The sequence below is a fragment of the Alosa pseudoharengus genome, unplaced genomic scaffold (assembly GCF_046254945.1).
Source record: "Alosa pseudoharengus isolate Yale_2024_CS ecotype anadromous, Long Island Sound unplaced genomic scaffold, YU_APseudo_1.1 YU_APseudo_1.1_scf_3, whole genome shotgun sequence".
Classification (NCBI taxonomy): Eukaryota; Metazoa; Chordata; class Actinopteri; order Clupeiformes; family Clupeidae; genus Alosa; species Alosa pseudoharengus.
The window spans coordinates 37,088,734-37,116,415 of NW_027468718.1; the positions used below are offsets into that span (position 1 = coordinate 37,088,734).

General features: G+C 39.2%; 1 protein-coding gene across 1 annotated transcript in view; it reads right to left on the reverse strand.

The window, feature by feature from the left end:
* The window catches only part of dgkh (diacylglycerol kinase, eta), a 205,358-nt gene that overhangs the window by 98,076 nt on the left and 79,600 nt on the right, over positions 1 to 27,682 (reverse strand). Inside the window, exons 8-13 of the mRNA XM_076264201.1 lie at positions 26,812 to 26,937; positions 26,523 to 26,625; positions 22,097 to 22,259; positions 21,513 to 21,621; positions 20,835 to 20,974; positions 4,273 to 4,348 (exon numbers count right to left, since the gene is read on the reverse strand). Of these exons, the coding sequence (XP_076120316.1) occupies positions 4,273 to 4,348; positions 20,835 to 20,974; positions 21,513 to 21,621; positions 22,097 to 22,259; positions 26,523 to 26,625; positions 26,812 to 26,937 (717 nt within the window). The remainder of the gene's footprint in view (positions 1 to 4,272; positions 4,349 to 20,834; positions 20,975 to 21,512; positions 21,622 to 22,096; positions 22,260 to 26,522; positions 26,626 to 26,811; positions 26,938 to 27,682) is intronic.

Sequence of the window (27,682 nt, forward strand, 5' to 3'; positions counted from 1 at the left end):
TTATCCAATTGCTTGCAGTGAGATTTTCAAATGCATGCTTGGTGCCGCCGCTCGAGTTGGGCCATTACATTGTTCGTGGCCAGACCCTTAATCTTTTGAGATTACCAGGGTCTGGATTTTCCAGGCTAGAAAATGTCCACTTCCAAATCCAATTGTCCAATTAACAATTACCACATGACTATTTAGTAATTTAGCACTCTGGAACAAGGCGTCCGAAGGAGACAATGTAGATAGAAGATTTTCCGAAGACTGTTGATCTTTATTCACCGTATTGCAATGATAGTACAGCCCAACCAAAGTCCAGACCAACCATCAAAGCAATAGGGAGGAGATGTCATCAGCTGGGGCCCTCGACAAGATCTCCCCTACGGATGGCAATACACTATATTTTATACTTCTCAGCCCTTGAAAAGTGCCACCCTCTCACGCCATCTCCATCAACACCCTTCACCAATTAGTATCAAGCAGGGTCGCTTACATTGGTGGAAACCATCTTCCCATCATGCATCCTATGTAATGCATAGATAACATATGTAAAATAGTGTAACCCTAAGTTTTTCTGGTTCCTTCCAGTTTGGTGAAATAAGGCCTTCTTATCTTATTCTCTTCCTAGCTGGACAGTCCCTAACTCATAAGGCACAGTGGCCTCCTCATCCCTGTCCTGCCCAGTCCTCACCAGCTTGATAACACCCCCTCTCCCTCAACACCCTTCACCAATCAGTACCAAGCAGGGTCGCTTACATTGGTGGAAACCATCTTCCCATCATGCATAAAACTATATGCAAACCTATGTAATGCATAGGTAACATATGTAAAATAGTGTAACCGTAAGTTTTTCTGTTTCCTTCCAGTTTGGTGAAATAAGGCCTTCTTATCTTATTCTTTTCCTAGCTAGACAGGCACAGTGGCCTCCTCATCCCTGTCCTGTCCAGTCCTCACCAGCTTGATAACACCCACTCTCCCTTAACCATATAAGGAGGAGATCCTCTCATCCTGGTACCCCCAGTACTTTTCCAGTCACCCCACTCCGCTGACAGTCGGTCTGGCCTACAAAAGATACAATGACCTCACACTGCTCACAGCAAATGCAGTGGCATTAAGACTTATGACACTCATGACTACATTCTTCTAAAACATGAAAACCCATGCAATAGTATAAACCCTTATGAAACCCATGATTACATCCCTTCACATCCTGAAAACCCACCATAATAGTACAATCCTAGGTAATATCAGTCCACTGCTGCCGTTGCTTATATGCCTACTACCAACTTCAGGGAACAAAGTATAACTATTGCAATGCGATGCAAGGGTAGTTTTTATTTCTAACACTATTCTATCAAGATAGACATTTACATCGATTGTCTGGCGTTTTGACTCTGAAGAACACGCATGGGCGTCGAAACGTTAGTCAGTTTGCACAAATAAAAACACGTTAAAGCATTGAGTGCTCCGGTCCTGCTCCTTGGCTCCTGTTAGACCTTGGATCTCCCTTTTTGACTTCTGCGTCCTGTTCCGTGAGCACCAACCAGGCTGAAGCGCAAGTGACCCCCTTCTACTGTCTGGCGTTATAATTTAAGTTGAAGGAAATAGCTCTAGATGACAATGTTTATCAGAAGTTTGACAGAAATGGTTTGGATTTAATCTACAACTTCTGCTATTCAGCTTGTCTAAATGAACTACAATGTTGTTATTGATGTACTGAATGTTATGTAATAGTACTTTGTTTTTACTCCAATATCATTTATGAACTAAAACAGTTATTTTAAAACAGGTATTCACACAGATGTTTGCATTTTTAAAACAGCAAATTATTTAGATTTCCCCTGATTTCAGAGAGGCTATTACTACAATACTAAAATAAGATGTGGAGGTTGAAACAACTGTTTTTATACAGAAAATAAAGTTTGTTTTGCTTTAATGAATGTATTAATCTTTTTTAATGTCAATTCAGATAGTTGATTCTATGCCTCAGCCAGCTATAGCCTCATGACCTTTAACCTCTACCTGTGACCCCATGATCTTTAATGCCTTATCAGTTAATTTAGGCTTAATTAACTGTGTTGGGTTTAATGAGGATCCTTCAATCTGCTTGAGAGGTATAAAACAAACATTGCATGTCAAGTATGACCTCACGTGACCTTGACCTTTGACCCCAGCATTTTTGTGTTTTGTAAATCAGCTATGCCTCCAAAAGAGAAAAGAGATATACAAAGGTTTTTCACCAAACAGAGCATAAGTAACCAGACATGGAAACTAACAACTGCAAACTGCTAGCCTAACATCATCTGCCTTCTGTAATCTTTCAACCAAGGTTAGCAGTCATGTTGATAGGAGTTTTAAACTTAAAAATGGCTAGTTATATTACATTAAGTAATCATTACATTAAGCAGCTGAAACCAAACCTATGTATAAGTATAAGTATAAGTATATATACTCTTTTGATCCCGTGAGGGAAATTTGGTCTCTGCATTTATCCCAATCCGTGAATTAGTGAAACACATACAGCACACAGTGTACACACAGTGAGGTGAAGCACACACTAATCCCGGCGCAGTGAGCTGCCTGCATCAACAGCGGTGCTCGGAGAGCAGTGAGGGGTTAGGTGCCTTGCTCAGGGGCACTTCAGCCGTGCCTACTGGTCGGGGTTCGAACCGGCAACCCTACGGTTACAGGTCCGAAGTGCTAACCAGTAGGCCACGGCTGCCCCCTATGTCCTTGCTTTCTAATAAACTGTGAGCTCTAATCTGTTCTTGGGTCCGATATCTTGAATATAAACCTGACAGTAAGGCCTGGTATGTACAAATATACAAACCTGCAGCACCTGCCGGTGTGCGGTATGAGTCATGTGTATCCTTCAGTCATTCAGATTCAGCATATGCATGCATGATAGAGTGAATTGTCAAACTACATACAGTAACAGTGCAAGTCTTAGGCCACTATTAGAGTTGCTGTTTTAGCAATCCAATGTTATGATGACCACACATGTTTATTTATCAATCTCTTTATTAAAATACAACCAGAACATTTAGGAAATATTTACACAGTATTAAAAAAAATGTGTACATCTGCTTCTGGTTCCAATCTTAGGCCACCACTAGATGTGTATTTTAGGAGTGCTATAATGATCTCACAAGGGAGAAGCTGTTGACATAACGGCTTGGTTCTAGCCTGGAAATATCCAGACTCTCGTATGTACATTTCATTTGTACAGAGAGTCTGGCCACTTTTCATTGCCAAGCGTTAACTTCCTTGAAGGTGAGTACTCTGTTGAAGTTTAAAACTATTGGATCTGCCCAGAGCCACTCTGGATCTGCCATAACCAATCGCTAACGTTTGGTCGTTCAAGTTCAAGTTTATTTCTATAGCACATTATCATACAAAATGTTACTCAATGTGCTTAAATGTGTGTCGTGACGTACTGTATGTCTGGCTCAAACTAGCGCACAACCTCAACGTCATCGTTCTCAGCTACTCCCTCTGTTCGCTGATTGGACTTGCAGATTTTTGCAGGAGAAAACCTGTGAATATACCGCAGACCCAGACGACGTACTGAAGGGAAATTAAAAATGAGCGGAAGTACATAGAAGGGCGGAGTAAGGCTAGCCTGGTTCTGACATGTTAGTAGATTTTCCAGAAGTTTCTGTTAGGCTGGTCATGCCCATCACTGATCTTGGTGGAGAACTTTGACTCCATCAATAGCTTCCTCCTTGCGAGATTGGTCATAACACTGTTAAAACAATAATTCCAAATGTGGACTGAAACTTGAAAAGAAACACATTTTTTTGTATTTTCTAATAAGAAAATAAATATTATGATTAAATAGTATTAAATATTATATTATTGATAAAGGAAAATATGTAAGGTGGCCTAAAACTTTTGCACAATATTCATCCTGTCCAGCAGCAGAATAGCAAAAAGTATTACAAGAAAACTCTTCAAACAATTTGGTCTGTTTTAAAGCCAACAGCCTAACTACCCCTAGTAGATATAGAGTTTAATCTTCAAAGCAGGTAGAAATGTACAGGCTGGTATACAATCAATAACTCCTCTTGCTTTGCCGACAAATAGAATGCAAATAGAAACGTCTGGCCTTACAATGTGTATGTCCTTACAGTGTGTATGTCTGTGTTTTTCTGTAAAGTGAAGATCCTGATGCGTTTGTAAAAACATGTTGGCATGAGAATGTTCGCCTTTGTGTTTGATCTTACTGGTTTCTACTTAATGTGGTCATTTTTATGTGTATAATTGTGTGTGCAAGTGGACTGGTACCTGGCTGTCCTCTTCGTCATCAACAGAAGGTGTGCTCTTAGGAGGTATTTTAATCTCATATGTCATGATACTCCACCTGCATATGATTGAGAACAGCTGTTACTGACTGCCATGGACCCTGCTAACCATGTAGAGCAGAGCAGAGCAGTCATATCACAATTTACCTGCTACAACTCAAAGAATGGCTGTACTTGTTTTCTATGCAGCACATTGCCTTACTTCCTGTTCTGGTTGCGTCCTCTGCATTGTGCAGATCTGACTGAATGTGATGCATGTCTTTATTGTAAGATTCAGCCAGATCTATGCAGCAAGAAGACGTCGAACACATCCACTGGAACACGAAGTAAAGGCAATGTGCTGCCTTCAGAAACAGCCCGTTATAAACTCTCTGTACACTTTTAAAGTTTACAATACTTCGGGTTGTCTGCAGGGACACTATCCAGTGTTTCCTCTACATTTATTTCAGCATGGCGGCCCACCACGGTTTAATTAATACCGCCACGGTATCAGAATCAGGGCAGACGCACATTGTGCAGTTGCTTTTTAAATAATCCTGCCGACGTATCCTCCCCTGCTGGCTGCCGCTCACATTGCAATTTAACAAGTAGCCTAAAACTAGTCAGAGGTTATTATGGCCCCAGTTTCACTTCACATATTATATATTGTATTGATGTAGCCTATTTAAAACATTAACTTTCTTCTCAGTGTTTCCTCTTCATTTAGCGTATAGTAGGCTAAATGCCCTCCGCTGGTTGCTGAAAATTGCAGTTTAACAATAAACAGCAATGCTAATCCGAGGTACCTGTCTAGTTTTATTCCATAAATATATTGTTTTTATAGATGTTAGTGCCATGCGCTATCAAAAGCTTTCATGTGCTACGCATGTTTGTCAACATTGCAAAAACTACAATTTTCGCACAACTTGGTGGAAAGGTGTAGCACAGGCTAAGGAAAACCCATTCATTTCTGAAGCTGATCGTATTGAAAGTATTTTCCATATCGTAGCCTATTAGCTCGCTCGCAACAACAGCAAAAATTAAACTGGAGAGTAGATGTCTCCGCGAAAACACTGTTACATTAGCTGCGCACTCAATCGCGAATCGATGCAGTAAAAAAGCAACGACTGGTAGTAACGAAGGTAAATTGGATTGAAGCAAAACTTGGCCAAAAACATTTTGTATGCACTCGCGGTGATGGCTTAGTAGGCCTAATGTGAATCGCGGACTATAAAGTAAAGGAGATTTGCACCAAATAAAGGCAGTGTCGTGGGTTGTGTTTCTATAACATGTTGGCCGGCACTGTTAAAAACAAAATCTAGCGGAAACACTGCTATCCACGCTACCACCGAACTACCACCCCCCCCCCTCCCCCATATGAAATTCTACGAAACTTGGCATACCCCCAGAGGATGTCAGGTTAATCATACACATCTCACATCTCGTCGAAGATAGGGGCGACGAAAGCAGAATAATATTGCATTTTCATTTTTTACTGGGGGATCACAAAAATCACAAAAGAGTGGTTATGGGCTAGGTTGATGTGGGCCCTTGAGACCAGTGGTGGAATGTATCGAAGTACAAATACTTTGTTACTGTACTTAAGTAAATTTTCCACATATTTGTACTTTACTTAAGTAGAATCTATAGTGCATACTTTTGACTTTTACTTAGTTACATTTTGCAGCAATTATCTGTACTTTTACTCCGCTACATTTCTACAACACCATCGTTCCTTTTTACATTACATTTTATGATCAGTTTTTTTTTTTTCTCTTTGACAAACACGTTTGTTTCACCAGGGGGCTGGGTTGCTACCAAAGATAGAGCGCTACATGCCCCGCTTCTAAATCTTTGAAACTAGTCTAGTCGGTAGGCTATATTAACCAGACCCATGGCTATACTGGACATGCAACTGTGTTCTGTGCCCTGAGCATATGCTTGCCTTTCTCTGTCTATTATCTGCAGCGTTAGGGCCTCCTCTCCGATGAGATTGCGAGTCCGCGGAGCAGCGAAGTTACAGGCTATGCCCATGCGTCTGATCATTTGCGGCACATGAATGGTAGACTATAGAACCGCTGTCCGAAAAAAAAACTAAACATGTTCCAGATTAAAATATTTCTTAATTGTGTGATCAAATAAAGAGGCATAGCCTACATTTGGGGGGTAGTAAAGTGAGCGCCCATTCAATGTTTATGCGCGTCTGCACAAGTGAAACTGAACCTTATCATAAAGACACCTTTCTCAACAACTTTTCTGTTCAATCTGGACCGGCAGAATTGTCATTATGATCCACCAGACGTTTCCCTTGTCTACCCCGATAAACTTCAGGCTCTCGTGTTTTACTGAATGATACTTAACTCAGCAGATCACACTAGATAACCAGAATTAGTCTCCAGAATTGTAAGTCAGAATGTAAACTGGGCCACGGATGGTAAGCACAATTACATCAGCTTAAAACTATCTAGCCTAGTATAACCTAAAACTAGCTTTATTAAAATGCCACACCTCATAGGCTACTGATTTTGTTTTATTAGAATAGGCCTATAGATATTAAGATAATAAATCATTATGCAAGTACTTTTACTTTTAATACTTAAAGTACATTTAAAATCAGGTACTTTTTACTTTTACTTAAGTAGGGTTGGCATTGTGGTACTTTTACTTTTACTAAAGTAAATATTTCTCTGCTTATTTGTACTTTTACTTAAGTACTGATTTCAGTACTTCCTCCACCACTGCTTGAGACCAACATACCATAAACATTTCATCATCCTCGGGGCCATGGTTCAGGTAGTTATTTAGGAAAAAATGCTTTTTTTGAGTTTCGGGAGGCCCAGCGTGGGGGGGTGGCCCCTGGGGAGTTTCAATTTGACTAATCAAATTTTAATCACAAATTATTGATATACATTTTCTAGTGAAACAAATATCATCCCATATTCTTATTAATGGTGTAGGTAATTCCACTACTTTTATCAGTAACAATCATAAGACTAATTATCTTTTTAAAATAAGTAATAAATTACAACTAGAATGTATTTCCGAGGAACTGCAAAGTGTGCTTGCTCAGGTGCGTTTCACCAACGGCAGCAGTGGAATAGGACAGGGGTTCCCAAACTTTTCCACGACAAGGCCCCCCAAATACCACTAGGTTCTGGCCAAGGACCCCCTTGATGTTTTATTAATTAAACCCATCGACAATACTACGGCAAATGTAAAAATACATTAAGCTAATCTAATAATTATTTTAGCCACAACCACATCGCGATGGAGCTTACAGTGTGTAAAAATTTTATTTGGGGCTTTCTGCTATATGAGAGCCATCACTCTACTATTATTCCCAGTCATTATCATGGGAAATATGTTCAGATATGCGTCACATTATTATAATGGCATTGTATAACAACCCTCATAGTATATTTTAAATGTTTCAAATGTATTTATTTCTTGCTTTTATTTTTCCCTCCAACTTGCTGAGGCCCCCCTGGCACCCCCTCGCGGCCCCCGGCCCCCACTTTGAAAACCACTGGAATAGGATAGGGCTGCCAAGTTAAGCAAATTTTAATTTCATTCTCAATTTCGGCTCCAAATGAAAACAAAAACAGTAAAATCAAGATTTTTTTTTGCCACATTCCATTTAGAAATAATGTTTCGGAAATAGCTACAATTTCAACTCTTACAGCACAATGAGCACCTGCTTCTTTAAGCCCTGCACTCGACACGCCCCTCACCTCTGTGCACAGGCCACTCAAGCAGTTTCTGGTTGTGTGTGTGTGTGCTTGTGCAGTTGGTAGCATCATGAACCACGCAGAAAGCACATTCTATGCTAATTCTGTTGTTAGCACTGTTAACCGAGGTGACCAAACTAGAGTTCTCAACGGGCCTGAAAATTACAACCCGACCCGAGCTTTTAAAGCCCGGATCCGATGTAACCCGAAACATCAACATGAATTATCTGCCCGAACCCGGCCCGACACCCACCCCCCTTTTTTTCCCTCATACACGTATTGTCATGACCAGCAGACGGGAATTCAAATCAACCTTTAATGTTCACGATTTGTTTTAAGGGGGACATTTTTGGCCAGGAACTACGTCATTGTTTGCTGCTGCTGCTGCGTCGTGGTGGTGGTCGAATGCCCACAGTTTAATGTATGGCGGCTCAGGCTGGACGTTTTTTGTGTATATATGTCATATTTCCCGACCCGTTGAGAACTCAAGACCAAACTACTCAGAGAAGTTATGGCAAGATGGCCAATCTACAGTGGGCAGTGCTTCGACTTGGCCAGCTTCACTCGCGGTCCGCGCGCGGGATCACGCGGTATCACGCAACTTTAATTTGTATTTTTCCAGTGACGCTGCAACGACGCTGCAACAACCCAAACAACCGGTAGAAGTGAGCAGGGTGTCTCGTAAAAAGAAATGGAGCCTGGAAAACCCTACACAGACTTCACTACAGACTTTAGCAGACTGGTTTAGAAATAACTTAATAGCCAGAAATATGCCTGCCCTGCCCTAATAAAGAAATATTTGGTTAACTGCGAGTGAATCCCGTTTGCAGCCGTACAAGAAACGCAGGACAAATTAAACATTCTGGTTTTCTCCGAGTGCAACAATGATAGACAGACATCATTTGGACAAAATATAGAGCATGTTGCTCAGCGAAATGCCTTCCTGTTACGTCCTGTTATCACGGAGTTAAAGGCGATAAACGATTTTTGATGGTCATAAGTTTACTTCATTAGCGGTTTATTTTTTGGATTATTAAAGAGTGTTTTTCATTTAAAGGTTTGACTTCGTGCTTATGCAGTAGAGCATTTAGTGCTCTCCCCAATCCCAGACGTTCACATTGCATGTTTGTTTGTAATGGATGCAACCGCGAGATAGGCTACGCGTTTGACGGCAATGAGTTGTTAACAGACATGAACCAAGACATATAGCCGAGCAGCAATCTAGGGACTGTTCGTTATTTATTGAAGGGGCCACCGGAGGAATTTTGAGTGCTTCAGTCAAAAGTTGCATGACCCTCTCTTGCCTGCTAGAAATTGTTCAATGACCCTCCGACAGAATTGTTAAAAAAGACATGACCCTCCCCTGCCAATTGTCGCTGTCTTCCGCCCGCGCCACAGCCACACACTGTGATAACATTCTTAAATCAATCTTTCCCGTGAGCTTGCATGCTACCAGTCCTTCCTTTTCAAATGTGTTGTGCCTGTTTGCACAATTTCACAAATAATCATATGTGATTAATAATATGACAAATAATCCCTGTGCACGGGGACCGAAACAATGCATGCCAACTTTTTCCGTGTTTATCACGTATTTTAACTTTCCCCCGCTGTCTTGCCTTTTTTGATGTTTTCCCGTAGAATATCCCATATTTTAATACTCTCATAACAGCCCTGCCATCAGGACTGTCTCTGTGTTGCCCTGTTGCTACCCCTTGCCCTTCCAACGAAACAGATGTCTTCAAATCATCGTTTTCCTTGCTTGAAGGCGAACTTAGAGTGATGTTAACCTATTTAAGTTTAACGGCGTGATTGTCGTGCAGAGCACGATTCATTGGCGCTTGCATGTTCGGCCTTATGTCTACGTGCGCACCTGAGGCTACTCAGCTACTAGAGAAATAATTTCCCCTGTTTGTATGTTCACTCCAAGTTGGCCTACCATAACTTACCAACTCTGCACTGTAGACCCTAACTGGCTATTTATATTTTTCTGTGAAATAAGCAAATGTATTTGTTCAACTTTATGAAGCAGAATTATGCATAGGCTACTTGGAACATAACACACTTGACAAAGGACAGATGTATGTTGCTAGTGACAAAATATTAACTTTCAGTGTTTTACGATGTCTTTGTCATGGGGAAGTGTTTTTCCCCATGCATTTATTCTAGGTTACTGTCAGTGACTGCCGTGAGAAAAGCGGGTTCTGTGTTTCGTTCATGTCAGTGACTGACGCGAGAGAAGCGGTGTCTGTGTTGTGTTGCGTGCCGTCCACAGCTCTTCAGTTCTGACAAAGCTGCGTTTGTATGGTTATATTGCTTGGACTCCTAACTCACAGACCTATTCACAAACCTGCGGCATTTTGCCGTGTTTTGAAATCCTATGCAGCTACAGGAGCTTCCAATCGTGAGGAAGCAATTTTGCATTGTAGGCATAACTAACATGCAATAACGCCACCAACAACAACCAAAACTAGGTCTAATCATTGTCAACATGTAAATTAAATGTAACATTATTGTGAATCAAATTAAAATGTTCTCTTTAGCAAACGTAGGCATAGTAACAGAATAATTTAATAATATTACAAAGATACTACATCAATCCGTATGTTTCATTAGGCTACTAGGCTTTTTGTTTTTCCTTCATTCATGTAGGCTAGGCCTTTTTATTCAGGGGCCGTATTCACAAAGAATTTTAAGGCTAAAAGTAGCTCCTAACTGGCGAATTTAGGAGCAACTCCTAAAAATAATGGGCGTGTCACTCCTAACTTTAGGACTTTAGTAGCACCTAAGTCTGGGACAGCTTAAGTCGAGAGGACTCCTAACTCACTAAGACCTATTTATAAACAGCTTTTTGTGGCATTTTACGTTGCGATGTTTTGAAATGCGTAGCCTATGCGCAACAGGAGCTTCCAATCGCGAGGGAACAATTTTGCATTCATAAAAGGGATGCAATAACACCACCGCAACCAACAACAACCAAAACTACTCATTGTTAACATGTAAATGAAATGTAACGTTTCATTGTGAATCAAATTAAAATTTTCTCCTCTTTGCAAACGTAGCCTAGGCATATGGTGACAGATTAATTTAATAATGTTGCAAAGGTAGGCTACTGCATCAATCCATAGGCCTACAGTATGTTTCATTAGGCTACTAGGCTATTTGTTTTGCCTTAGGCCTACTCTTTATTCATTTAGGCTAGGCCTTTTTATTCAGTTATTAATCATCTTCCGTCCTTCGCACTACTTGTGTAGCGCACGCATTCTCCGACCTGTCACTCATCATCGGAAGAGAGGTGTTTGGAATTCCCGCGTTACAATCGTCAGCCAATCAAGGTGGTCACTTCAGTCAAGCTCGTGCATGAGTAATGACGTCATCCATAGCAACGAAGACTCACTCCTAGTTTAGGAGTTGTCTGAAAGGCTTTGTGAATAACTTTTAAGAGAAAACTCCAAGCTAAAATCTTTAAGTGCGATTTAGGAGTAGCCTACTCCTAGTAGTAAGATAAAAGCCTTTGTGAATAGCCTACGGACCCAGTTATTCATCATCTTCCGTCCTTGTGTAGCGCACGCATTCTGAGACCTGTCACCTGTCACTCATCATCGTAAGGGAGGTGTTTGGAATCATGCCCGCGTTACAATAATCAGCCAATTAGCCAATCAGCCAATCAAGGTGGTCACGCTTGCCCATTTACCCAAATTAATGGTTGAATATTACTGATGATCATTGTTATTTAAGAACATGCAGTGTGCGTAGGGCACCAAAAACATCTTAATCAGCGTAAAAAAGCATCATACCGCACATTCTGGCGGGTCTGTTATTTACTGTAGGCTGCGCAAACCATAGGCCTTTATTTTGGGCAAGCCTGCATTCATTCATTCATTCAACGTTTATTTATTCTCGGAGGGTCATTGAGGGAAGCCCTCATTTTCAATGAAGCCGAGATTACAGAAGCAAAGCAAAGCGCTCCACAAACAAGACAACATTCGAGGCCTTCTGTTGAAGAATTTTATATAAAGCCTGCGCAGTAGACAGTAATCCTCCTGCCCCTGATAGGCCTACCACAGCTGTGGATAGTGTGGAATGTTCAAGTAATAACACAATCCAATGTGTGTCTCAATTGTCCCCCGCTGACCACCTCACACATTTCTCTAGATTTTGCAACGAACTTACATGACACAATGCCATAAAATATGCCAGTTTTACACTGCAAAAAATGAATTCTAACCAAGTGTTAATAATCTTATAGTAAGATTAAAAAATCTATTTGGTATTGTTTTTAGTATGAAAAGACTTACCTAGCGCCCTCTCAAAAGATCATTTTGACTTAATTTAAGAAGACTTTGACTTATTTTAAGGAGTCTTATCAAGACAAATTTGCTCAACGCACTGGCAGACAAATTTGCTTGTTTTAAGGACAAATTTGCTTAACGCACTGGCAGACAAATTTGCTTGTTTTCAGGATGAGATGTCTTAAAATAAGTCAAACTTTTTTTAAATTAAGTCAAATGATTTCACAAGAAAGCGCTAGGTAAGTCTCTTTATACTGAAAACAATACCAACTAGTTTTTTCTTATCTTGATATAAGATTAATAACACTTAGCTAGATTTTGTTAGATAAGCAGTTTTTGCAGTGTAGGACACAGAATAATGTTTGTAATGATACCAGGTAGGCCTACGTTTAACAGTAACAAGTGTAATGAGCTATTCATTGTCGAAGGTGCATGGTGAAGTGAAATTCTTACTTTGGAAAACAAACATTTGCCAATATCATCGCCGATCATCAGAATATTGCAACAGATTCTGTGTGTTCTGGACTGCAGGTAACTTGTTAAGCCAGTGGTTCTCAAACTTTTATTTCATTCCCCACTTTGATCAAGGGGCATGGCTGATGATAGTGGAGATAACGTGTTATCCCGAGGCTTTTGCAAGTCAGCATCTCCGACGGTAGTCTATTAAAAATATAAGTTTTCGATGTCCCAAACGGAGAGCCATAGGCTACTTTATTGTTTTTAACGATCTCTATGCTACTCACAAAAATGTAGGCATGGGGACATGATGAAGTAGGCTATCCAACTGTCGTGTGTTAAATTATTGTGATTACGAGCCAGTGGTTTTCAAACATTAGGCCTATGCGTGACTCGGACATCTAACTAAATGCAACATATGCTCATATCGTCCTCGCATTCGCAAAATGAGGACCAGTGTTTTGTCAAATTGCAAATAGCTATTCGTTTTAATGAATTTTTATGATAGTATGAAGTGCTTTTTGTATAGGCTACCATCTTAATCTTGGAATATGGGGAGGGAAGTGGCGCGTCTGCAGTCAGCCAAATATGAATGTAATTCTGCGGCATCAAGCAGATGTATTTGTTAATTGTACAGTAAAATAAAAATGACATGTCAAGCAGTCAATTGACTACATTGCAGTCAAGAAGTAGGGCAAATTAAGACACTGTTTTGATTTGCGTAGTTGCGTAACACTGACAATAACATAGACAGCAAATTAAGATAGTTTTCCGTTTTGTGGAGCGGCACCGGTAGACTATCAAAAGCAGATTTCGATTTTCGCTACCACCGTGTAGTCAAGCCCTAAGCCATACCCAAGTAGCCTTAATCGAGGTAATGTTATGCATGATTTATTTTGTTATTGAATTCGAAGGCTGGGATTCCTCTCGGTAACAATTATGTTTAAAGGTAGCCTAGCCTCCTGCTTTTTCAGAAGGGGCGGCAGTCAGGCTACTGAGCAATGTACAGTGGCAGAGCGACGCACAGTGGCTGAAAGTGGTAGTAAGCTTCACGCAGCTTCACACCTCGTAATGCGCGACTGAAGTGGCCATTTGAAAGCGATGCCCACTGTAGCATTAGAACACGCCTGGTTTTTGAAATCAGCACATTACAGCTTGTCAATTACTACTAGTGCAAGTGGATAACATCATGCAAATGCAAACGTTATTATTAGATAATTAACACTGACTGTTTGCTCCTTCAGTCCCAATGGATTATGAAACATATTTTCCAAGACCCAGAGGAAAAAACATTTGTTACATTTTAAGTTGCAAACTTAGAAAACACATGGGGAAACTAAACTCTCCAACCAGCATAATAAACTTAAATAGCTATCCAGCTTTCAACCAGTGCTGCTGTGGTACTTGAAGTAAAGAGCAGTGAATATGTCACTTAATCTAAAATGCCTGAATATGTCAAAACACCACAGTATGTAATCACAATGTAATACATCTGCAATATGCTATGTGCTGTTATGAATAAGTAGAATTTAAGACTTATCTAAGATATATTTAAGCAATAAGCCCCGAGAGGCCGTAGGTTACACACATTGTTAGGCACGACACGCTAGCGGTTGTAGAATCAGTGTAACCTACGGATTCGAGTGGCTTATTGCTTCTCTAAAAGTGTTAGTATAAATAAGTTTCATAAAGTGAAGGCACAGCAACTAGAAATGTAACGATTTATTCATAGATAATCATTCTTCTGCCAAGAAATATATTTCCTCTATCTGAATGGTTGCCAAGCAACGTTGAGACGCAGCTACTTCAACTTTTGTATCAAGTTATGTTAGAGCAGTAATATAGAACGAAATGCGGTCAAGGTGTATGCTTGTGCTGGATTTTACAACGGCATCGAACGCGATTCAGCCAATCACAATCAAGGACCGGAACTATCAGTTTTAGAAAAGTTAATTAACTTCACTTGTTTTCCATATTATAGCCTATTAGTGATATTTTTCTGCGGTTGTGGAAATAACGGATTAGGCTAATGTACAAAACATATTTCTAAGCGATTTTAATCCATTTCAAGGACATGGCTTTTAACTGTACGTGAGGTTGTAGCCAATTTGCATGACATTAAATATAGCCTACTGGAAATGTGTATATATATTTATTAGTCATCTTATCGATAATTGCTATCTCAGATCCTGATGTCACCAGGGAGGAGATTAGAATCTTCTCTGACAGTATCACATATTTATAACACACCCATTTCTATCACTTTCTCTACATGTATGCGGACATGTGCAATTTTGTGGCTGGACTCAACTTCAAGAGCAGACAGCTTTAACTTTCCTCGAGTATAACTGAGTGTAACAACTTTTGCACATTTTAAGCCTACACTGTCTGGGTATATTAAAGTATCTGTCTGTCAAGCTGAAATCACCAGGGGTAAGTAGTAATAGTAGGCCTGAATTTTCAGTGGTCCCCAAGCCTTAGAGAGGAAAGAAATGGATCCCTGAGGTGTGATGCCTATAAGGTATTTGATAGTGTTATGGTGTTTATATGACATGACTGTGGCGTATGTCATGGAGCCTTTCGGGGCTTAGTGCTTTTCTAGACCGGTTACTACATATACCTGGCAAGATTTCATAAAATAAAGGCAGAGCAATGAGAAATGTAATGATTTATTCATAGATCATTCATCCGCCAAGAAATGTATTTCTTCTATCAGCATGGTTGCCAAGCAACACTGAGTTGCAGCAACTCTACATTTTGTATCAGTTAAAATGCAGTCAACGTGAAGGGTTGTGTTGGGTTTTACAACAGCATCGAATGGTACAGTATTTCCGATTCAGCCAATCATAATTATGGACCGGAACTATCCATCTTAGAACACCACACATAGACACCAACGTCCACAACAGATTTGTCTTCTTTTTTTTATCCTACAGTACACCTCCTATGCCTCAGAATTGACACACTCTAGTTTCCTGTCTTGTTCTTGCATGAATTCTAGTTTCTCTCTGATATGGTTTGCCCATCTTGAAAAAGATCCTTGATTACTACCTACACAACCCTCTCCGATCTTGAGCAGCCAACTGTCAAAAATTCATAGAAAACCATCTCTGCAACCGTATATTCTAATTATAGATACAAGCAGTCTTGTATACATTCCAAGCATAGACACAGGCATGACAGGATGATTGCCGATTGAAAATCAAATTGACAGTTCTAATTAGGATTTCTTAAGTTAGGATAAGATAGGAGGTCTGAGATAATAGAGGACACAGTTATGAGTTCAGGATTTGCTTCTGTAATAGGATCATATGATTTTATCTATCTTTCAAGCTATTATCTATCTTTCAAGGTAGGACAAGCAGTTACTGTAGGATATTTTTTCTGTAATGAGGCTCCAGGAGTGCATGCACCATGGCACGTTGCTATTATGATGAGTGAACGCATCTCTGCAGAAAAAATCTGCTTGCACAAATGACCATCTATGCAACAGCAAGATTCCACCAAAGCTTGCTGTGCTGAAACAGGTGTTTGTGTGTGACAAGCAGAGTATACACCCGATAACTGCATTGGTCACTAACTAGCAAAGGCACTTTTGTCCCGCCTGGCGCCGCGATGCACCAGCCTTAAGATAGGGCCCATTATTTTTATGCCTGGCGATAATATTAATTTATAAATCACTGATTCTTGAGATAAGGGACAAAAGTACTTTTGAAAAGTGACAAACAAAAAATCAATACTACATTAATTTGAATTGGATATCATCATAAACATAGATCTCATCTATAATGCCTGAAAAGGAACAGGTTTTTTATTAACTACTTTTTATAAAAAATGACATTTACTGACTTAGTAACTTGTCATTTGTCAACTCAGTCTGACACATGAAAATATGTTTTTTTGTGTGTTTGATCAATTCAACAACACTGTAAAGTCTTTCAGTGTGTAGAAATGGTGTGCCTTAGCAAGGTTTAGTGATAAATTGCATTGTATACACTTTTAATATCATTTTACATTGTTTTGGAATAAGCCATTTTAAATTACCTTAATTTAGTTTACTATTTTTTAATTTTTAATATATACAATCAATGGTTTTGTGCACACAAGACACTGATGCATGTAGATAAGTTGGTGTTTTAATGTATGAACACACTCAATTGAACAAAACAAACATACATTTTTTTTATAAAAATGAAAAACCTCCATCTTACGGGGTTGACACACAACTGACGGTGTTGACACACAATTGACGGTGTTGACAAACTAATCGAGAATCAAACTGATTAAAGATATTTACCTAGTTTTGACATGACAGTATCAAGGGAAAGGGTATCAAACTTCAAACAAAGAGTTTCTACAGGACCTCAGGCAAGTAAGTTCTATGATTTGCTCCAATTTCTCTCAGCAAGTACTGTAAGTAAATCATTACTGCCTTCGGTGTAGAGCCTTAGATATTTATATATAATAGTTTGTCTAACCTGCGAGACTTGGGCATTGGACAAGAGGTGTTGAACATGCCTACGCTCTATGAAGTCCATAACATCAGGGGCTATGGCATAGAGCTCTCTGGTCTGGCTTGCTTGGAGGGGACAAGCTGTCCCTGTCAGTTTCAAAATCTTTCACTGGACAGAAACAGACATCCCTCCTCCTAGCCTAGTCGCCTGTTGTAGTTTTTCTGGTCACCTTGCTATTTTATAGTTGTATAAGGTAGCTTAGTTGACTTTACATTCTCCTATGTATCTTCAGCCATTTGGAACAGAAGAACACACCAGAATAGGCCTGTTTAGTAAACAGGATTTGATGGCTGCATTGCAATTCAATGCGGAAGTTATCCAATTATTCAGAATACGTTACTCAGATTGAATACGTTACAAAATACATATTTGGGCATGTATTCTGTATTATGTAAGAGAATACTTTTTGAAAGTATCCTTCCCAACACTGCCTAAATCTCATGAGTCCCATGCGCTTTCCCATGCGCGTGGAGCTAGTTGATCAAACTTTTGCCAACTTAAAAAAAAGCTTAACTCCAGTCGCGATTCAAAGACCTCTGTTTTCCAGCAACAGCACCCATCTTTGTTTTCAAGTAGCAAGGAATTCACGTGGAACTTTCGCGACTCTGTCATCATTATGTTAACCCCGCCCACCGACTCTACACACAATATGATTGGCCTGATCGAAGTTTGATTTTTCCAGCTCACAAGCCAACAGAGTTGCTAGACTACCCTGGCTGCAAATTACATTTGCTGCTGCTAGGGTACGTCTAGATTTTTAGGCTACCCTCCTCCCATATTTAGGGTGAAAATTGGCAGTAGGACCACAAGGATGCAAAAACTCAACTTTCACATCTTGGTGTTCTATATCTACATCAATGGACTTTCCTAACCACCAGTGATCATCATACACCACTGCCAGCCAATCCCCTATCTCCATACTGTTAATAATTATATCAACAGTAGCACCCCCAGGATCTTTCAATGGCTCCTCTTCCATTTCATCCACCAAATCTTACATTTCATCGACCGAATCCCCTGCTTCTCCCAACTCGTCTTCCATTTCCTCCATCAACATGGCCAATGGACGGCTCTTCCTGGCCCTTGCATCAGTCTGCTGCTCCTCTGAGCAGTCTCTTATACAAAGAGTAGCTGGGGGGAAGCATTGGCAATCCAATGGCTCACTGCAAGAGCATGATACTGTAGTTGTCTGTACCTAACACCAAACTGGCGAAGCCTATGAAGAAGCCAATACTTCTTTAGAACCTTGCCTGACACACTGCAAAAAATGAAATCTAACCAAGTGCTATTAATCGAATAGTCGAAGGTTTGCAGTGTAATGCCAGTTGTCTGTGACCTGATTTTTCAACGGCTCGTTTCTGTGCCACATGAGTTGTATAATTCCTTCTCAGTTCCGATGTTGGCTTCCCGTTATCATCCTCTCTGTTTCTGTTCATGGAGAATCTATAATCATTTTATCTTTTAGTTTGACATTTGACTTTTCTATTTGAGCCTTCTTTTTCCACCATTCCTGCTTTCTTAGTTTGTGTTGCTCTTTTGTTAATTTCTTAACCTCTGGACCTTTTCTTTGCTTTCCTCCAATACTTTCTGTGGTGCCTTTTTGCTCTGGGTCCTAAAACTCCTACTTGTTTTACTTTTTTGTTTTGGACCCTGTCCTTCCATCTCTGTCTCTCCTTTTCTAACTGCTGTTTACTGTCTAACTGTCCCTTCTGCTTTCTGGGTCACTGTTAATTCTTTCTCTCCCTTTTCTCTGGTACTGTTTATTTGTTTTTGCTGCTACACTGACAATTTTTGTCTAGCCATGTCTACCTAGAGTACAGATAAAAACAATACTTTTTATGAGTTATTATTATAAGTTATTTGGCATTTGGGTATATTAAGATGTTTTAAGTCAATCAACATGCATACTTATAGATCATATTATCATGTTATGTAGTTGTCATACATTACTTAATGAGTATTTGGGAGCACTTTTCCACTCCGTCAGCTTACATGTCAACACCGTCAGACAAAATATCTGACAGATTTGACGTCTGACGGAGTTGACAAAACATGTTTTTTTAACTTAATCATGTGTAGTAGATGGTAGCCATTTTGATTTTCCTCGGTTGCCAGCTGCCACTAAACTAAACCAAAATACCAACTTTTATTTCAAACTTCTTGATTGAATTCAGCTCTACTTTGAAGACAGTGTTGACACATAAAAGCTGTGACCACACAACTGCTGAATATTTATTTTTAAACACTTACAAGACCCTGTCTTGGACTGCTTTATCTATCAACAGAAAGAAGTCAAAGGGGGTTCTCAGTGTTAAAGCTGACCAAAATATGCCTGATTTATTTCGAATTTGAAAAATATCTGACAGAGTTGACATGAATTGAGGACAGATTTTGAAAGGCTGTTGTTAATGTATAAAATAATGCAATGTTCACTTTAAGTATTTTGTGATATTTTATTAAGCCATCCAATTAACCTCATAATCATATTTGTGCATTTTGGGCATTTTAAAACACTTTATTTTTCCAGTTTGATACTGTAACCTCTGCGGAGGACGAGTTCATTTGCATGGGCTTTCATAGTACAGTGCCGGTATTTTATGAAATTACTATGAAATAATATAAATATAGCCAAAACTAAGAGTCTAAACATACACAAGTCTTTCATATCCAACTTTTAAAGCCTTTTTAAATGAAATAATTTAATGTTTTTTTAAGGGAAATTGCAACATTTTGATGGGGGACATGTTTTGTCCCTTATCTCAAGAATCAGTGAAATAATAACTAATATATTAGTCATTTTGAGTGTGGATAAGGCATTTGCAATGCACAAAAAAGACAGCTTTAAGAGACATCTAGTGAGTATTAACTCAATATACTATGCCAGTAATTGATTCATGTCAACCAGCACGCTTCCGGTTTATTGGGAATAAACCGAATATGCGTGTGTCTTGTAAACACCCTATTCTGATTGAAATAAACCAAATATAAGCGATTTTAATCCATGACCCACAATATTGGGTCATGAAAACACCTTAAACGGAATATGGAGTGTTGTAGGCCTGCACATGCTCAATTTGCACAGAATTAAGATAAAATGAACCAATTGTCTCTCACGCACTTTCCTAATCACTTTTGGAAAGACAAGGAGACAAACTTATTTCTTGCAATCATGCAAATGTCATGGAGTTCATTGTCGGGAGAAAATGTCGAAATAGCGACATTTTAAAAAGATCTGTAAAAAACGTAATGAGGCTGGCTATCAACGTACGCCTGAACAAGTGAAATACAGGTGGAAGACCCTAAAGATGTTGTATTATGCAGTCAAAAGAGGGAATTCCACCAGCGGAGATTTACGTCATGACGTTTGGAGCATATTTGTATTTGTACTTATTCGGAATAATGTTGATTGCTATGTAAACAGGAATATGCTCAAAATGTGACATTCTACTTGCTTGTAAACAGGTTAAACAGAATATTGACATAAACGGAATTTGGGCAATAAACTGATTCAAAACGTTTTTTTCCCGGCATGAAAACGTGCTGATTGATATGGATAAACCAACAGTTTAAGGACAATACCTGTCCAGCATCTTGGTACTGGCCCGCTCCAGCTTTTCTAGGATCTGAGGCAGCTGTGTGTCATCATCACATGATGGTCCCCAGCCAAGTACGCGTGCCAAGTCATTTCCAGTGCCCAGTGGCAACACACCAAGCTGGCACTGTAAGGGAAATACATGCCCTCAAAAATGTTGTATCAACATGCAAAATGCATTTGTTGTTATTAAATAAGCTAGCACAACACTTGTGCAATGTTAGGGTGACCAGATACAGTACACATACACCATATGCATGACAATGTGGACCATGACCATATGCAAAACAATGCTTTGGACAAAGGCGTCTGCAAAGTCCCATAACCATAACCATAACAATGTGGGTCTGTTGCAAATGCTGAGAGTTAACCTAAAACATTGATATAATTCAAATGTCTATGTAACTAAGTAACAAACCTTCTGTCCTTCAGCTTGTAAATACCCATAAACACCCAACAGTTTGATTGACATCCATCACAGCCTCTTGATGACCGCTATAATTTCTCAGCCACTGGATGACAGGCTTACAGAAAAACTTAGCTCTGTTCAATTTGAATGTCCCAAGCTTGCTGTTGCTAATGTCGGCTACTGCTATTAAATAGAGCATACTCTATACCACAACGGCGTAAGCGAGAGGAAGGTAAAAAAAAAAAAAAATCCTCACCTGTTTATGAAGACTGAGTTTGTCAATTTCTGATAGTACCCAACCCACACTGCCATCTCCACCACAAACAAGAATTCGAAAGTTATCAAACTTCTGGAACAAGCGAAGTCTGCAATAAAAAAATATATATATATAAAAAAAAATATATATATAAAATAATAATAACAATTATATTCCATTCCACTCCATTATTACTCCACAGCTGAGATGATTTGCATTGTTTTTTTAATCAGGGCAGCAGTTTTCAGATTACATTATGTGCTTACAGAATTGCAAAGGGGTTCTCGACTGTTGTAGAAAGAAATGGCTGATCTTTAATGCAATATCTACTTTGCCCATTATCAGCAACCATTCATCCAATGTTGCAACGGCATATTCTGTTTACTAATCTGATATCATTTTAAAAGGCTAACTGAGAAAACATTGGGGAACCCTTTTGCAATTATGTAAGCACATAATGTAATGCTGCCCTGAGTAAAAAAACAATGCAAATGATCTCAGCTGGTATTCTGTCTATACTGGAATGGAAGGGAACATTTCTAAAATGTTTTTGTCAGTTTCCAAACAGGAACAAATTATCTTACCCTAAATGGGGTCCTCCATTCACCAGATCAAACACTTGAGCTGGATTCAACAGCTGTTTGAAACGTCGCAGGAACTTCACCCCTTGATTGTCACCACTTTTAGAATTTACAAAGACCAGGAGTGGACTGGCACAAGATGGGGGACATGTAGCTTTCCAGAAGCCTATCACAAAAAAAGGACCAATCACACATCCTATTCATCAGTGTTTATTCACACTTCTTCTACATGTAAAAAACATGATACATTAATGGAAAAAAAAGAAACACATGTATAAAGCATGTGACCTGGTCAACTGGAATACAGTGCAAAGTACACCATTTAAAAGTATCAGAAATGGGTCATTCCATGTCAAATCAAACAGAATCCAGGAAAATCCAGGTTGCTGCACAGTCTCAGATTTTGCTCAAAGTTTGTCTACATAATGTTTAGGTCCCATAACTAAGACTTGCAAAATATTTTGTTGTACCCACATGGCATCAATCAGTATTTTGTGTGCAAATACAATACAAATACACATGAAGATATTAAGGGCACTATTTTGACCCAGCGCAAAGCGTATTCTTATCACGACGCAAAGCGTATTCCTATCTTACACTCAGATTTTTCGCCATGCGCTTCTTTTTTATTAAACAATGTGCCCAGAGGTATGGCAATTAACAACCTAAGGTGTGGTCTAGCACAGCCTTTCTGAAACTTCTTTGACCTGAGGCCTGGTCATGGCAGACTTTGGGATCATAGGGCCCACCTACACGTACCCCAACCACCACCCCCCCCCCCCCACCCCCATCAAATTATCATTATGATCATCATTATCTCAATTATTATTATGCTATATTATTATACATGCACTTTCACTTCAAAGCAGTCAATGTTTAAAGTGCTAACATTGTTCACAAAAACTTGGTGAAAACATACACATCAGAGGACTGCTTTACTAATTAAGTTATAATAATTACAATAGTTAATTGCTTTTGCATGGTTACATGATGCTTGCATGAGAAATACTTCTCAAAACAACAGCAATTATATGGGTGCTATTGTTTTGGAATGTTTCCCTCATGCAAGCATCATACACTGTTAGGAGAAAAAATGTACATGCTTTTTACTGAAATTTCATTTGAATGCCTGAATGCAAGCAGAATCCAAATGCGCCGGTGACCATCAAAATACCGATGTGTTGTTTGAAGTCGCGCTGCTTGCTGTTAAAGGGAATGACATATGTCACTCTCTTTGGTTTAAAGGATGTTACACCCAAAACACACCCATAACTGATTAAGAAACATAAGAGCAACCGTTTTGAACAATGCGCCCAGCATTTGATCACAAAACCACGCCATTAAATTAGCGAATGTGAACTGGACACGCCATAAATGTCTTTAAACTTTGCGCCTCTGACCAGACGTTTCAGATCGCCAAGATAGGGCCCATAGGATTTTAACATAAATATTTCACAAGCCTTGATTTTGGGACCCATTCTTGATATAGACAAGGTTTGAACAAAATCGAAGACGGTTCAGCAACAACTGTATCTGATTTGACACGGAATGACCCAAATCACACTGAAACTTAAAATATTAGAAAAACACCCTGAAAAATTCAAGTAGTGAATTAGTGAAAAAGACAGATAAATGTGATAGTCACTAATTGTAACAGGAAGAAAGGGAATTCAAGTATTTTCTTAAAGGTACCACACCTAAGTAATTTTCTCAAAATAACTGTGGTAGAAAATAGCTGCAGTACTGTTACTCAGTTATTAATTCATACTGTGGACAATGAATTAGTAACAGAGTGTGGTTGTTAAAGAAACACTGTGAAATGCTCTCACTGCAGGGGAATGGTTTCATTAAATGCACCAGGAGCTGTGAGGATTTTGAGACCAAATGATGTTCAGGTATACCGCACATGTACTGTAAACACAGAAATGAATACTGAGCAACCTACCGTGATCAGTTAAGGGCTGTATATTCAAGATTAATCATGTGCTGCATTCATTTCCATTACAGCTACACAACCGGTCAAAAGTTTGGGGTCACTTAGAAATTTCCATTCCAATCCATTGTAGACAGAATACCAGCTGAGATCAGTTGCATTGTTTTTTTAATCAGGGCAGCAGTTTTCAGATTACATAATGTGCTTACATAATTGTAAAAGGGTTCTCGACTATTTAATGCAATCTTTAATGCAATATCTACATTGCCCATTATCATCCAATGTTCCAAAGGCACATTCTGTTTACTAAACTGATATCATTTTAAAAGGCTAACTGAGAAGACATTGGAGAACCCTTTTGCATGCTTGCATGGTCTTATGAAACATTTATTAAAGTACATCTGCTATATACATCTAGATAACAGGTTCCACTTATGCAGCCACTAAGCAGTGTATGAAGGTGTGTGTGTGAGCAAGACTTCATCTTTATAACTACATATATATATATATATATATACAAGCCCTGTAGCTTATTTAAATTATGCTGTAGTGTGGTTGGGATAGAGGTGCATTTCTTCTCAAATGAAAGACAACCACAATCAAGTCTAGTCCTCTCCCTCAGTCTTTCTTTAGCAACCAAGAGAGAGGAAAAGGGAGGGGGTGGGGGTAGTCACGAAGCTGCAACACGTGCCAGAAGCAGCCCAGAGCCAATTAAGATGCTGCTCTCCTCCAGAGCACTGAGCACATTCTCAGGAAGGGAACCTACACATGTGAGGCTCTGGGGTGGGGGATGGCAGATGGTGGATATTCTTATTACAATCCCTTCCCTTGTCAATTCCAGCATGCTACTTATCTGTCTTTCTCTTTTTACAAATATTGCTCCACTTTCAGTTCAGTTTTGTATTGCAATGGAGCACTACACTGATACATATGTCTATAGGCTCATTATCAGTCATTATTAAATCTGTCCATTAACATGTTTTTACTGGCCCGGAAATATCAAAATCATTGATTGTCAAATGTATCCCTACTTTAATTCCAGCAAATAATAGTCAAGTCAATGTATTAATACAGCACATTTAAATCATCAGGGTTGACCCAAAGTCCTTTAAAAATGATTAAATAATAATAATAACAAAATAAGAAATAACATAATTCTAAATACAAAATGCTAAAAAAAAAATAATAATAATAATAGTAGTGAGTATAGTAGTGGTCATAGTGTTAATAATGAATTAAAATAAGCAAAGGAAATGAAAATTAAACTAAGAATGGACTTTAAGGGCCCTATTTTGACGATCAGAAACACAGCGCATAGCGTATCTTATCACGACAAAGTTTAATCCTATTTCACACACAAATTTTTCGCCATGCACTTCTCTTTTATTAAACAATATGCGCCCAGGGTTGTGTGAATTAACGACCTAAGGTGTGTTCTGGCTCATTATCTAAAAATTGCTATCTTACACCATCTGAAAAGCATTACACCACTAACCAAGAAAAACCTGGTCTATAGCGAACGGTGCATATGAAGCACAGCTGAAGACGCACTACAGTAGATGTAAGCAGCAACTCCTCTGCAGGATAAATGTCCTTAAGTTTTTGATTCAGTCATTCAAACATTATTGGGGTAAGGGTTTCTTTTTTCAGGCTATGTTTTCGATGGTAACCCATTGTCAGTCAATAGTGAAAGTCATTAACTGTGTATAGAGATTGAGAATGTGTGGTCATCATGCCATTTTCCCATTGGTGAACGCAAAGCATTTTGGGGATCTGTGGCAATCCATGCCCATGTAAACCAATGTAAACGGCCAAACGTACCCATAATCTTGGTCACGTGTTTTAGCAATCTCTATAACTGTTTTGTCGCTGACTATGACACCACAGTGAATTTAGTTTAATTTTATTGAGTTCAAATAACAGACACGTGCAGATGCTTGTAGGCTATACTCTGCTAGGTTTTAGTAAAGCATGGTTTAATGGAATACCTGTTCCATACGTTCTCGTTGGCAAGCAGATTCCTTCAAATGCGCCGCTGCGCCGATCAAAATACCGCTGTTTGAAATGGCGCTGCTTGCTGTTAAAGGAAATGACAGATGTCATTTCCATTGGTTTAAATGATGTTACGCCCAAAACACACACATGAATGATTAAGGCACCGACTTTTGATAACAAAACCACCCCCAATGTGGACTGGACAAACCCCGAAATTTGTTTAAGCTATTCGCCAGCAACCATGCGTTTTAGATCGCCAAGATATAGCCCTTTGTTATTTATGACCATAGCCTAAAGAAAATAATTTGAACATCCAATGACGGTGTCTCTAAATTGAGCGAGATTAAACATCACTATTTTTATGGCCAGTATAACTCTGAATTACACAAGTTCCAAAGTGAAAGCAGAGAAGTTCTGTTTGTCTGCTTGATACATCATAAAACCAAAGAGGGTTTACTTTTTAAGAAAAGCATTTAAAAAAAATCAACCTGGTCAGCATACCATCTGAATCAATACTGTTGAGTGCAGTGGGTGGGATGATGGACACTTTGCACTGTCCAAGTGGACATTTCCGTGGGTAAAGATCCATGCAGGCAGTGTGTACCTGTCCAAACACAAGCACTGTCACACTGTTCATCGCTAAACATCAACTTAAAAAAGAGCATGACATTATGACAACATTTATACTGTGAATACGTTTTACATTGTCTAAAACCTAAAACAGTTCAACCCACTGGAAATTAATATTTGCAGGTACTATCATCAGATAAATACCACATGAAGATCTTACCATGGTTTTGCACCACAAGCAGCGCCAGTCCTGCAGGCGAAGGACACTGCCACAAGTTTTGTCACATACTGCACACTTGGCACTGACAGGTAAGTTTCCCTCCAACCATTGATGTGGCATTGCAATCTACAGAATAGTAAACATTTTAGCTTTTCCTTTCCTGTGCTCCCTCCACAATTTCTACCTAATAACTATGGGCCTCATTCACCAATCGTTCTGCTGGAGAAATGTGTTCTTAAAGGGAAAGGATTAGCTATATTTCCCCCTCTGCTGGAGAAATTGTGCATTATGCTATTTCAAACTGTGGAAAAAGGTAACGATGAAGCACATGGATTTGTTTACAAGCTACTGTAGCGCAACGGTTAACATAAGTTCGGAAGAACAATGTGGATGTTACAAGGTAAGAAACACGATTTAAAACGAGTTTCTTGTTTCTCACTTCTCTTTCCGGGACGGTAGTATCAATGTTGCAAGGTTGGTTTTCCGCCTGGAAACGCTAGGGGCAGCGGGGAAAGTCACCATTTTCACCGGAACAGGACCATCCAAATGATTTCTAAACGGGTTTATTACGTTGAAATAGTTGCCAAGTTCACCTTTAAAACCTACTTACGCAGTTCTTAATAAGATTCTGGCATTCACCAATATTGTCTTGTTCCTAGGTAAGAACAGAACCTACGAACACTCAAGAGCATTCTTACGCACATTTGAGTACTGACTTGTTTGTGCAAAACAAATCAGGGTTTCCCCAGATTTGACCACCCCAAATGTAAGACTTTTTAAATACCTTTTTAAGACCACTTAAATGAAAATTAAGACCTACATCGCACCCATTATGCGGTCGTAAAAACACCAGATCAAATCCCAATAATGA